Consider the following 14,757-nt stretch of genomic DNA (forward strand, 5'->3'; position numbering starts at 1 on the left):
ACTTGTCTTTAAAGACCGTCTATTCATCAACTCAAGTAGGAATGTATGAAAAGAACCAAGTCCTGATTTCCCTTTAAAGTAAAATGAAAACTAGTTGAGTCAATCCTTCTGCCCATTACCAGAAGGATAATGAGCAGAATTAAACTACAAATAAATGGAATTAAACTACAAATAAATGCATCTTGTTTGCATATTAGAAAGCATATATCACAGGTCAATGAGCTTGGTATTCTCGTGACTGAACATAAACATTAACATTATATAGACTGATCAAGTACTGGTATTAATTTACAGCCATTCTGGGTAAAATTCTTGATTGATCTTTCATAATGATGAAAATCAGCAAATCATAAAATTTAATAAACAACACAGCTTATACATTGGTGTTTCCAAGAGCAAAAACTGAACTGGGAAAGAAGGGTTTTTGAATCTATAATAATTACAATCAGCCAATTAAATATATTCAACTGATCGATTATGAACTAATTTATGCTAACCTTCCTGTGGTCTTAAGAAACAAGGGTCATTTAGACCCCGTGGGTTTTTTACTATGAGCGTGGTCCGGCAAGGTGTGCGCATTTGAGAGTTTTGTTTGGTTTCGGAAACTGACAGTCTAACAGGACAGCGCCCACACTCCCTCTGTTCGACCGTGAAATTTTCCGTTTTCCTTCTGAACATCGTGCCAAGACCAAATGAGGGTTAAAAGAGCTTTAGTTAAGCGTTTTGTTCCGCACAGTTTTTTGTTGTTGTTGTTGTTGTTGTTGTTGTTTTTCCCCTGGAACCTTGTTTTCTTCTGTATGCAATGTCAATTCTAGTTCTGTTCCGTTTTTTTCTGTAAATAAATTTCTATAACTAATTCCAAACAGTTCAGTCACAAACACCAGCCCCTGTTTCTGCCCATTTTTAATTTTCAGGTCAGTTTTCTTTGAATTTTCTGTCCCCAGACTTATGTATTTTTTGGTCTGCCTATGTTTTCATTCAACACTTTTCCTAATTTTATTTGTACTTACTCCAAATTTTATACACACCGACACTGTTGATTCACCGACACTTGTTGACACTTGTTGAAGGGGATTTTTCATATCTCCTTCAACAGAAGGATATATAATCTTTTCCATTGTTTCAACTGACAGTTCTCTTGTTAGGGACATATTCTCTGTTCTGTCTTAAAATTTGGTTTGAAGAAAAGATAGATTACTAGATTTTTTCTTATCTTTATGTGAAAATTAGGTCAATTATGTCATTTAATGCATCATGTTTAGTAGAACATGATGCATGTTTAACAGCTGAACAGCATATGCCCTTAGAAGGGAATTTCAAGTTCAAAATATGCAATCTTACTAACCAATAAACAAACTATGTTTAGATTCTGTGGAAGGTAATGAACTATGAAACTTTCATCCCTAAATTTTCTTTTGACAAGAAGATGGTAAAAAGGAGCCACTCACTACAATAGAAGAACAATAGAAACACCATAACCCATGTTTAATATGAGCATGGATAATTTGTGCTTATTTTGCACCCATAGAACAAAGGGCTCTCGCCAGTCATAGTTCAAATTAAACAATTAAATAAAGAGCCACGTCAATGTGAACTATTCAGCTTAGAAAAATCCATGAAACTATAATTCAGATGGTCTGTCATACCACTTTAGCCTCCGTTTCATACTTGCAGTACAAAATGTAATGTAATTTGTACTGAAATAAAATGAAAATTTATATTTCATCAGTTGTGAAAATAACTGATGAGAAATGTGAATCCAACCTAAACGTCTTTTTACTTCAAGATATACATTTGTTAATATTTTGGATATGTCAATCCAAAATTTTTAAAGGTGCTCATGAAGCCCAGGAAGGGGTTCCACAAAGTTCAATTCTTGTTTCCCTATTGTTTTCTTTATGCATAAAAAAAAACTGAAAGCGCAGTTAATACTCAAAATATCACGTTTGTGCTTAAGACAAAGCAAATTATTGTTCCACAATATATAACTTGTTAAAGAAATAACCCTGATAAGAAAATATGTAAATAATCAAAACCCCCTCATACAGTTTCAGTTTTGTTAATAAATTGACCTTGATCCAGCAAGTCAATAAGGGTTTCTGCAAAATTTAGTTCTTGGTCCAATACCGTTAGATAAATTCTTTGAAAAAAAAATAAATAAATAAAAATCTATGGCAGAGCATTCCATACTCATTAATTTTCTACAGTCATTTAGCAAGTTTGTAAAATAGTTCCACTGGGTTCAGTTCTTGGTCCAGTTTTTCTGTTTACATAAATAAACTAGCAGAGAGCAATCTGAACTTCTCTTTTTTGGTCAATCAATAAACCTCAATGCATGTTACATGTGTATTCAATTACTACAAATGAAAAGACTGAGAAAAACCTCACCTGTGGTTAAATGATGGAAAACACCGGACATAGTGGCCACTCTAACAAACATCATTTAATCAATGTCTTACCACTAAGTGTTTCTTGAATCTATTAGTTTTCCAGCTGCAAAGGCGATTAGATTTTTGTTTTACGACCAGTAAGTTTCCTTCACTTCTCTTTTAAACTATCAACTAATACAGCAGGCTTTTGTCGCCAGACTAGAACAGCCATCTTTTTATAATCAGATATGCATTATAGCTGCGGTCTCTTCTGCATTCCGATGGGACTGGAGCTGTAGGATGTGAGCATGCCAAACACAATTTAAAACCCTGGTCAAACCATGCAATCTTCAAAAATATCCTGTACATCCATGTTATTTTACACTGAAAGTCCCTTCGCCAATCACTACAATGAACACTGATGTCTTTACAATAAAAGGTGTACCAATTTTCTGTCATTTACTTTGTTTTATTAGATGTATGACCCAGCTTGCCGTCATCTATGGCCATATTTCTTCTCAAATCCATCTAGGAAAATGTTCCCGACTGGGGATCCTCCTGTATACTAAGACTTATCATGGGTGTAGCAGAATTTTCCATGTGGATGAACAACAGGATTCAAAAGAAATTATGGCTTGGCTCAAATCTGAATGTTTTAAAACAGAAGTAAAAAAGGGAGCTTTGCTTTTTTTGCAAGAAAGCATATGATCATTTATCCAAGCTTGGAGGTTTGCGTAACCTCACTTCCACTGCCAAAGCATGGGTGTAAAGAGAATCCTATTGACTTGGCTCTCTCTAAAGTGATACCCTTAGAGGTGTGGCTGTGGCCACAGGATATCCTATGAAGTTGGGAAATCCCTCTATCAATGGTACTCCATGCCCTTGCTGCACAGCAGGGCTAATCAGTTTTTAGGGCTTGGTAATGAGACGCCTGCCACCGCTCTTGGCCAGGCAATGGCAGCCTGGGCCCACACCAGTTCTGCTGCTTCTAATAAGAGGTAATCACACAGGAGCGCTCCATAAAACTACTGCAGGGATGGTGGTTACAGCAAGACACTTTAAAATGAATTCTAAGATTTCTTAGCCATGCCAAAGAGGTTTCTTTAAAAATATGCACCACTTGATCCACAGCAGGATCCAGTAGAAGATCCAGAGATGAGAAACAGTAATGACTGAAGTGTGCACAGTGCTTTTCAAAGCATGTCCATGAAAAGGTTTTACATTTTAGACACATTATAACCAAAATTGTAAGTGTATTTTATTTAAGTTGTAAGTGTCAGACTAACTCAAAGTAGTGCATAACTGTGAAGTGGTTGAAAAAGGATGGTTTCAAAATAAAAATAATAATAATAATAAATTCTAAAAAGTGCAATGACCTTCTGAAAACACAGAATCACTAAATTGCATTCTCTTGTGTGCAGCCTGGTAAAAACCAGCTCATTTTTTCTGCACTTTGCTTCATATTCTCTTGAGAAACGATTGCTTGGTGTGTGCATGGATTCTGTTAAAATGTAAATTTAACCCAATCCCTAATATTTGTCAATGACTTATGTAATGCACCAGTTCAACACTATGAAGCTTACCAGAAATTGCCTGCATTGTAAACAACCATCAACCACAGTGAAGAGAGAAGTGCCGAGCTGAACGAGATGGCTGTTAATGTTAATTCAATATTTGCTAGCATGGCCAAAATGGACTGAATGGCTTCGATCACTTCCTCCACTGTCGTTACTAAGACTATAGGCAGACTACAATTCCAGTTCAACTCATGAAAATCAACATCAGTGATTACAACGTCTGTCTCTTCAATTATTTCCCTGCCTGAAATTCTGCCAGAGAAATTCTGTGAAGAAAGATTTTAATTGAGCAGAATTGCGCTGTAAGGCAATGGATGGGCTAGCTTGTGTGTGATTTAATTTCAGAATAAATCCAACTGTTTTGTGAAGGCTTCAAATGTTTGCTAGAGGATAGCTTAAAACAAAGTTACACAATAAAATCCTAAGCTCTGGGGCCTTATTTAAGTCATTCAAAATAGAAATAGCAAGGTACAAATGCAAACCTACCAAGAGATTGCAGTCCAACTAAAGTGACAGGATGGGAAATGAGATCATCAACAAGAAAAATCAAGCAAGATTTCCATTGTCACTCTGGAGGAGCTGCAGACACCCACAGCTCTGGTGAAACAATCTGCCAATACAACTACTACCTATCTTGCACTGTAGAAATCTAGTCTTTATGGAAGTAAGTTATTGTCAAACGAGCAATGGACAGGGAACAAAAATTAAACTTCTGGATCTTGAGGCAAATCACTACGCGCAGTGAAAAACTAACATTGCACATCACCCTGAATGCATCAATCTCACTTTCACACATGGCAGTGGCAGCATCATGCCATGGTGATATCTTATTAACCAGAGACTGGGAAGTTGATCAGTATTGATAGGTAGATTTATTGACAGAAATATTGATTTAACTACTACACTTTAGTTGGAGGTTACAAAAAAAAAAAAAAAAAAAAAAAAATTGATACTGTAAACCATAGGTTCCAATTCCACCAGAACAAAGGCTCTAGACAGTTTAGATGAAGAAGTAGCAATGTTTTACGATTTGCAAGCTACAGTACTAAACTGAAACTAATTGAGAATATGTGGGAAGGCTTGAAAACTGCTGTTCCCTGACACTTTTCATGCAATCTGACAGAGCTTGAGCTGTTTTGTAAAGAATGATCAAATATGTTAGTCTTAAAGTACAAAATGGAGGAGACATACCCTAAAAATCTCGAAACATTAACTGAACCAAAAGGTGGTAGGGATGGATACACTTTCTTCATACAAATGGAGAAAGTTTTGACATTTTTATTTGAAAACATGTTAAAAATACCAATCATTTTCTTTCCATTTCACAATTATGCAGTCTCCAAAATCTCAATTAATTCAAGATTCAAGTAAAATGTGGAAAAGTTCAACAGATATCAGTAATTTTGAAAACCAATGTAGAAAAAAAAGGTCAATAAATTGGTTCTCAACCTATTTGTTCTGCTATTTTTGTGCCTCTTGCTTCTCACTTTTATTGGCCTACTGCAAAAAATAAACAAATAAAACGGTTTGTCCTAAAGCACAACAATGCAGCTTGAGTAGCAAACTGATAACAGATATGGTAGCAATTTAACATCAACTACTATGCTTGCATCTTTCCGGATGGCGGGGTGTCTAATTGGTGGATTCCAGTTGCATGGCTGTGGGCAGGCTTCCTGTATATGTCGCACACGACAAACTAAATTAAACAGAAAAAAAAGGGAAAAAAATTCTTGACTCAGTTTGAGGACCCACATTCGGCAGAGTTAACAAGACCACAGAATTACATGCCTTATACAAACACTCAGATTTAAGCCAACAGAGGTACCTCAGGGAGCAGACATGAGTCTAAAATTTAAGAAAATAACTCATCAATGTCATGTAATTTTCAGCTGAAGGAGTTTCTTTAACTTTTCCCATTCAATCTGTAACGATAACTGAGCAGTAGATGGGCACCTGCCACAACAAGCTGAGGGAACACACACACAAAAAAAAAAAAAAAAAAAAAAAGAGTTTGCATTCTTGTGGCAAAGAATGACAATTTATGTTGGTGCTCGACTACGCCAGGAATCCCACCCCACCCTCGGGTGAGTGCACTATGGGCAGGAGAGATTGTGTTTATGTTACACTTACGCTCCACCGCACTCTGGAAATTGGGTATGCAACATTGACTATTTTCAGTAAATCAGTACCCAGGAGGCCCTAGGAAGACTCACACTCATGGAATATTTATTTGAACAGGTTTGTGTTTGCGTGCGTCCTCCCAAGTTAAGGCCCGCAACGTCGCCGGTGTCAGGTTTCTGAGAACCTTGCCACGAGGCAGTCACACTTTGAATCTGAGTCACCTGTTCAGGCAGTTTCAGTATGGTTGGCAGTACTCAGTCGTATTCTCCTCTGACGGGGCTGCGTAATAATAAATCTGAAATATGATAACACCACATGCCCCCCTCACCCACATCACAGAAAACAGAGCTAGAAGCAAGTGCTAATTTGAATGAGTCAACATGCATTGTCATTATGATCATCAGGGCTGGTGCAGATGCCTCTTTGGCACATCAGTTTTAAAACGCATCACCTGCCAACATCAACAGTGGCAACAGTAAGAAGTCAGGAACAGAAAGCAGAGTTGCATTTGTTTCTTCTAATGTGATACAAATGCAAACTGAACCTAAATACCAAATCAGAGACAGGAAAAGCAACCGATGTACATTACAGACACGCTCTTCCTTGTTGGTTCCTCCCATCCCAGAGACTTTATTGTAGTTTACAACAACTTGAAAGTTGTTATAAATACTACAAGTGGCAATATTTCAATTTATTTTTTCTTCTGTTCAAATTTGGATTTAAAGGAATCATGCAAAAAAGAAAATCAAACATTTAAAAGGTAGATTTCCCCCTCTGCAAAATTATTTTATGGAAAGACAAAACCCCACTTCAGCTGGTGAAAATTTCTCACATTTGAGCCTTACAGTCCCTTAGGGGGTAATTTTTTGTGGTCTCTTGCAGATTCACCACAGTTCACGGACCACCTAATACCTCTGGGTCCTGCACATCCATACCTACCATAAATTTGACTATGCTGGAAATGCCTCAGGTGTCATCACTCTGCAGTCTGTAACCATTTGTCTCCGTATCTGGAGAGCACTAACGACACCCGTGAGGAATTTTTGCTAAGAGAAACAAAACAAAACAGGCAGGTAGCTCTTGCTTCATTACAGTCCAAAATCTTTTCGGATTAGTTACAGGTGAAACATGACAATTGGCCAAGTGGACCTCATTTTAATGGCCTTATCAGAACCCCAGTTAGTCTGAGGAATAAGTGGACTCGGCTACTGCACAAGTTCCCAAAACCTGCCACGTACCTTTCGAAAGAGCTTCTAATTTTTACACATAACTTTATGTTTGGTTAACAAGAATAAGAATAATTTTACATTTACCTGGAGAGTTTGATTTAAAAAAAAAAAAAATAAAAGTTTTGATCATGTTTCAGATTTGTGTAGAGTTTGAAATGGACTAATAAATTCTGAGTGGATACTGACACTTTGGTAAAGAATATTGGTAAAGACAGACAAGGGATGTACAACTTTTTATAGTTGTAACTAGAGAGGTAAATATCTGTCTTTATTTTCGAACATACCATTTCAGTCTAAGACATGGGTCTTTAACTTAAGTCCTTATGGGCCGGAGTCCTGCAATTTTTCTGATGAGTCTCTGATCCAACACACTTGAATCAAATGGCTGATTTACCTGCTTAGTACACAGACAAGTTCTCCAGAGTCCTGCTAATGTCCTCATTGTTTCACTCAGGTGTGTTGAAGTGGAGGCACATCTAAAAGTTGCAGGACAGCAGCCCTCAATGACTGGAGATGAAGACCCCTGGTCTAATGTATTGCACTGCTCACTCTCAAATCGCTGTCCTCATGACTAAAAAAGAAGAAGGAAAAAAAAAAAAAGAAATCTTGCTTCCTTGAAAATATTCTCTGTCCTCACATAAAACTATATTTATACACCGAGTCTGAACACCTCTTGCACAACTAATCTCCTTTTCTGTTTGGATTCTTCTCTTCTAACTTAAACTTCCTTGTTCATGATGCAAACCTGCTTGCACCGATTTGTCCTTTCTTTTTGCTCGTGCCAATCAGATGGGTATGACAATGTGCAACCATGACATCATTGCCTTCTTTAGCGGTGAGTTCATGGCATTCAGAGAGTTCCAAATTATGGCAAAATGTCTGAATTTAACTATACACTGAAATAAGGACTTCTGACTATACAGTTAAACACAGTGCAAACCAAAGGGAGAAAAAAAAAAAACTTCTCCCTATAGAGGGCTCTATTGACCCCACCTGACAACAAATGACAAGTGGAGGAGCGTTTGGTCAGGTTTTAGTTTGGAAAAACATTAAATGGAGGTATGTTCCTGGCTCTCCAGTAGAATAACGCTGAAGGTCACCAAGCTGTTTGGGATCATTAGCGCTATTGAGATTGCATTTCTAAGCCACATGGGATCAATGTTTCTAAGTAAGTAGTAATAGTAAAAAAAAAAAAAAAAAAAAAAGAAAGACACTACTCAAGTTCAAATGCAGGACACATTTATCTTGAACTATATTTAAGAAATCTGATGTTAAGTAACAACTCATCAACTTGTGTTAAATATTCACTGCTCTAAGCAATTAGGGATGAACAGTATAAAAGGGATGTTGGAGGTGCTGAAGTGGTGTGTGGGTGTGCACTCATTATTTTGTACCATTGTCATTTTATACCACTGTTTTCAGGTACAAAGGGAGCCGTCTGCTATGGGATATTTCATACCAGCCATGCATGAAGATGTACCCACCAAGGGGACATTATGTACCTGCAAACAATCAACAAATATAATTTCTCATAGTCTACTGTATTAAAATGTATTTTGATAAATCAAAATAAATAGTGTCCACCAACTTCAGGACACGTAGACTGATTTTGGTTGGTTCAGGGGTGCTTAAGACCTTAGAATTTTTCATGATTTATAAAAAAAAATACTTAATTTACAATTTAAAAAAAACAATTGTAATGAAATGATTGCATGTTTTGACATGCAAAATGAATGTATAAAGGGTAGTATATAGATGGGGATGGTGGCTGATGGGCATATCTCAAAGTGTCCCCCAAGTCTTTTTCTGCCCAGGGCTCTATAAAATATTGATTCAGCTCTGTCCAAAAGTAAACATTAAGATACTGAAACTTAAAAAAAAAAAAGTAGCATTGAAGTAAAAGTTGTGTTACACCTAAAACCCAAGGCATTCCCTTGAGAATAATCGTCTTTTACCCCCTAGCTCTCTCTAAATTAAACATTATTGTAGGTATCACAGGAGTCATGAAATGTTCAGAATTGCAAATACCCCAACACGTGTTCCAAATGTTGTTTAAATTTGACCGGGCCAGTAGAGGAAAAAAGCGGGGGGTTGTGGTGGTAGGGGAGGTGGTGGTGGTGGGGAGATCTCGCCATAGCTCTGCGATGTTTATGCTGGATGGGGGGAAATTTCTGTGCAAGCTGAGCAGACGATTCGGCCACCGGTTCAGTTCAGTCAGATTGCTTTATTGTTACCAGCTGTTGGGTCTGAGGCGCACACAACTCACCTTTCGCTCCGCGCGGCTCCGTTTCGGAGTCGACTCAGGATGTGATTTTACAAACGCTTTCAGCAAAACAATCAGCTGACCGCTACCTGCCATCCAGCTGACGCTCGAAGAGTAACTTTACAGTGGGTGCTGGCTCAATTGTCGGCGGGGAAAGAATGGGGGTGAACTATATATCCTCAGCCAACATTACTCCGAGGTTGCGTGTCGACCTTTAATAGACGCTGCGGTGCTGATAGTTGCCTCCTGCTCCCTGAAACTGCAGACAACCTGCTGCAGACACCAGCTGCGAGGCCTCAAAGTGACACTTCTCTGGCCCTTCATGCTCTTAGAGTCGCAACAAATCGCTGTCATGTATACAGTGCAATTTCTAAACTGAGCAAACCGTTGTTAACAAAAATGTAAAAATAAATAAATACCTGCTTTGTTATTCGGGAAGCAAAGAAATCAATGAAAGCAGCATCATAGCCCTACACTGTGTGCGTGTGTGTGCATCAGTTCTTACCCGAAGTAAGCTGTGGTTGGTCCAGGCAAGCTGAGAAGATGCACTATAACTGTGAACGATAACCATCCCAGGAGTAGGTGTCCATCCAGCATTTTGCTGCGGCTCCAGGGCAGATCATTTCGTTTCTCCTGAGTAGCTGTGTAAAATCCCTTGTTGTAAGCTCAACACTTCTTATACAGAGAGGCGCTGCGCTCCTCCCATGAACACAGAGAGAGAGAGAGAGAGAGGGGGAGAGGGAGAGAGAGGGAGATGGCAATACTGCACTGATTCACAATTCCCTCTCAGGTTTCGCTGAGATTATTCATCTCTCGGTTTGACTTAATGTATGATTAGTGCGACAGCTTCCTCTCTGTGGGACTTTTTAAGCTCTGCACAGTTGAGTTCGATGACTTATGTCAGGCTGAGATTAACTGGACTGTTTGATAAATTGCTTTCAGTCAGTGACAGTTTGTTTCCAGGGAATTGTAAACCGGTACAAACAGATGTAATGCTGTTAAAGCATATCAAGTTTTGTTGTTGTTTTGGGGCAGATACAGAGAAAATCAGTGTAGCTCTTTTTTTTTCTTTTTTTGTCTGATTTTCCATTTTCCATCTGTTCCATTTTACTATAATTACTCAAATATTGAACAATGCTTTTCTTTATATCAGATTAAATTAACTTTGCATTTAAAGCACATGTTGAAATTGAAGTTACCCTCACTTACAGCCATCTTATCCTATGCATAACACAGAGTAAAATATTAGTCTAAGCCATAGTCGTAGGCTCATAAATGTAAGATCAAATTATTTAATCTGGCTAAAACATTTTATATGTAGAAATGACAATAAATGAAAAGTTAATACTAAAGTCAAAATAATTCTGGAACATACCCCAGAACAGAATTAAAGATCACTGATGTTACCTTCAGCTGTAGTTTCCACTGCACATACATATTAAGGTATATTTGGTGTCAGAACTATTAAATCAGCCTGGGGCTTCACTGTACTTTGCAGAAATGTTGCAGTTACAGCTTCTACCAGTTTAGCACATTTGGAAATCCCAGTGCTAATTCTTCTTTGCACCATTGTTCAAGTTCAGTCAGACTGGATGGAGAGTGTCTGTGAACACCAGTTCTCTGAGAATCTCAAATAGTTTTAGACCTGGACTTTGACTGAGCCTTTCTAAAACATGAGGATGCTTTGTCAAAACCTCTTACGTCCTATCTCTGGCTGTATGTTCAGAGTTGCGTTCTCGCTTAAATGCGGACCTCTCAACCAGTTTTATATCTTTGCATCCTCCTACAGTTGTTCTTTTAATATTGCCTTCTATTTAACTCCATCCATCTTCCCATCTTCTCCGACCAATGTCCCTGTCCTTGCTAAAGAAAAGCATTCCCACTGCATGATGCTGCTACTGCCACATTTCATGTTGTTGGTTGATGGTTCAGGAATGTTAGGATATTGTTCTTTAACAAATTGTTTCATTCAACCGCTTGTCTGTTGCCTTCTTTGGTCTTCAGTATTCTGCTTTGAGGCCTCCAAGGAGCAGTTGTATTTATACTGAGCTTAATTTTCACACATCAGGTCAAATCAAATGGTTGCATATGATTTTATTTAGAAGTACAACAGTAAAAAAAGGGGCAGGGGAGAGAGAGCATTGCTCAAAAAATCCCAGGAAAATAATTCTGATTTGTTGCTTGTATTGTGACAAACTGTGAAACATTCAAGAGCTTTTGCAAGTTGTCAGTTAGTTGATTTAATTTCTTCAAAAATCAGAAGATGTTTCAGAAAAGTCTTTAGATTATGTACATCTAAACACAAGCACAAGAGATTGTGCGGGGGTTCCCACACGAAAAAGAAAGCCGGTTCATAATAAGGTGAATTTTCTCAAGAATAACTGCAGGCGGTTTCTCAAGAAATCTGAATGAAATTAAGATTAAAAACCTTTAATCACTTCGCAAAAAAAAAAAGCACATTGAGCAACACATTGGCAAAGTATCAGTTCTCAAGGCAAATATTCTGAACTCTTTGGCAAGTCAGCTCCTGAACAGTATTTACTCTTCCTACGCATTTGATTGCATAAGATTTAGAAGTTACCAAAACCTGCATTTATTGTCACAGTCAGAAAACCATAATATGCTAGTTCTGCTGGCTCACTTAGATTTGTTTTCAATTAAAAACTAATATTTTCAGTTGTTATCATATCAGGAAGCAGAACCAAAGCAAGGCACTTTTACATAGTTTAGAAATGTTATTTTATACGAAGATGAAACTGACCGCATTATTTCCAGGTGACATATCTTGCTAAAAATGTCTTTTGTCTAAGATAGCTCTTCTTGAGTATTGCGTAAATACATTTCAGTTAGTTAGTTAACACGATTTTTTGGTACACACCTTGAGTGTTTTGCCATGAAAACACAGAGAGGTATTTGAACTTGTGTAGAATCCAATTTTTTTCAGTTACACTTGGTGAGTTTAATCACATTTTTCAAGGTTAAACCACATGTTGATGATGTTAAACTTTATTTTGATGGCTCAGCATGGTAAAAGTTTTTCTTAACATTTCAAATTACAATACATTTATTTAGTCCCATTTTGTTTGTCACTTTGAAATCATTTTCAATTCTTCTTGTGTGTGCAGTTGTCATTGTGAGTACAAGGTGTGTAAATTTTACCCCAAATTTACACCCACAAAACCACTCTTGGATGTCCACTCAACACTTGGAATTTGTATCCAAGTAAACTGTGAATTGGCAGTTTGTTTGAGGAAGTAAGGTTAGTTTGTATGAGAGCTTTATTTGGTAAATTTTTGTTTTTGTATTCTCTGCTGGTTCTTATGATTTCCATTTGAATAACATCATGTCTGCGCAGTTTTGCTTCCACTTATCCACGCCATGTTTAAAGGAATAACAAATTTATTTCTGCCAATGCACATTGCCACCGTCGTGCAAAACCTTTAATTTCAATCATATCAACAAGTCACCTTTCATATCTGTCCATGGTTCCCTGAATAAGTAAAAAATGCTATTCAATACACAGTTGCATATTGACAGACCAGTAATTGGAAGCAATTGTTTCCTTGAGTATAAAGATTATCCCTAACTTTACACAGCTGCAAATGAAAAATAAAACAAAACAAAAAAAACAATGCATCAATTATGTTACAAATATATATAAACCAGGCAATGTTTCAATGTTCATAATTTGTTCAAAAAAAAAATATCATTAAATGCGTCAAAAATAGCTATTTTGTAATGTATCTGAATTCATGGCATTTATATGAAGATGGCAGTACATATTTAAATGTACTGCCTTCTTCCATCTCCACACATGATGATGCCTACAGTTTTGCTAAAGATTAGTGAAATAAAAACAGCTAAGCTTTTAGATCCCACGAAGATGCTTTTTGCATGATTTTGCATGTTCAGCTCATGCTCAGCATCCATTTAAAAGCCCATACAGGTGAACACATGAAAGCCCAGGAATGTTTTGTTTTTCACCACTATAGGCTTGTCAGTCATTCCCAAAGGGCAGTTATTCAAAAGCCCCATAGGCCCTCAGTAAGAGTTGTGCTTCTTAATAACACCTGGTGTTAAGGAGATCAGCGGGAGGGTTAGTCAGTACATGACAAGAATGGACACTAATCCCGAGCAATACCCACTGGTCCTGCATGTCTCTCGAGTGGGATAATTGATTCCCACACCCTTCTTAAAACAAGCTCGCCTCCTCTTCTCAGGCCCAGCAACCTGGAAAACAGAGCTTGTTATCGTTTGGTGTCGGGGGAGCACAGTTGCAAGGACAGCAGTGGATCATTTGTAGTGTATGTGGTTGAAATTTTTTAGGTAATGGACACTAATCTCTTTAGGTTGTCAGGGATTTTCCCTCACTGTTTTGGAGATCTTTTTTTTTTTTTTTTTTCTCATTTTTCCTGCTTCTCTGACCCCCTGTCAGACTAATATAACTACCAGAGAAACCCACCCATCATTATGAGAGTTGGAAAGTCAGTTCTCGTTCAGCTGCAAAAGAGGCCTGAATACTTGCCTCAGATTAATGCCCGATTGCTGCAAGGTTTCTCTGAGCCCAGAGGTTAGCCCATGCTCCAGCCATTGAAGTGAGATGGATTTGACTAAAGAGCAAATATGAGGTTTTAGGTGTTTTCTTGGAAAGAATAATCACCTTAAATGAAATTCAAAACATTTCAGTGGTATGGCAGGCTATATAGTTTGACAACTGTAGTATACATGAAATATTCTCTCTGTCGCTACAGATTAGACGAGTACAAGGATTTGAAAAGATGCAGATTATTATTGCAAGACAGTGTGTATCTTGTACAAATTGATTCATCATGTGGATTTCATGAAAATTATAGTATTGTGTTGTAGATCAAACATCTTTATGAGCAAGGAGCAAAGATCAAATTCCGTCTCCCGCTCGTCTCCTCGTGCTCTCTTGTATTAGCCTTGGTCTGACCTTGTCTTGATATCACTTCCCTGGAGAGGAATGCAAACCATATCGGTCCAAACCCAGTTACCACCAAACTCCTCATTCTCACCATCTCTACTCCAATGAAGGGCGATATGATCTTTTCCATGTACCAGACATAATTTGTGGCTTAGGTTTGGAGGCTGACGGTGCGTCTGAGCCGCTCTGCTGTTTCAGGCGTCGAGGCGCAGCATCCACTGCAGTTCACAGGCTGAAGAGAGAAAAAAAAAAA

General features: G+C 37.8%; 1 protein-coding gene across 1 annotated transcript in view; it reads right to left on the reverse strand.

Annotated features, from left to right (window-relative positions):
- The window catches only part of wnt9a (wingless-type MMTV integration site family, member 9A), a 29,805-nt gene extending 19,389 nt beyond the window's left edge, over window positions 1-10,416 (reverse strand). Inside the window, exon 1 of the mRNA XM_015023266.1 lies at window positions 10,065-10,416. Within this exon, the coding sequence (XP_014878752.1) occupies window positions 10,065-10,156 (92 nt within the window). The 5' untranslated portion in view covers window positions 10,157-10,416. The remainder of the gene's footprint in view (window positions 1-10,064) is intronic.
- Between the last annotated feature and the right edge of the window lie 4,341 nt (window positions 10,417-14,757).

Source organism: Poecilia latipinna, unplaced genomic scaffold, assembly GCF_001443285.1.
Source record: "Poecilia latipinna isolate Pla-1442-1.1 unplaced genomic scaffold, P_latipinna-1.0 Scaffold3256, whole genome shotgun sequence".
In the NCBI taxonomy this organism is placed as follows: domain Eukaryota; kingdom Metazoa; phylum Chordata; class Actinopteri; order Cyprinodontiformes; family Poeciliidae; genus Poecilia; species Poecilia latipinna.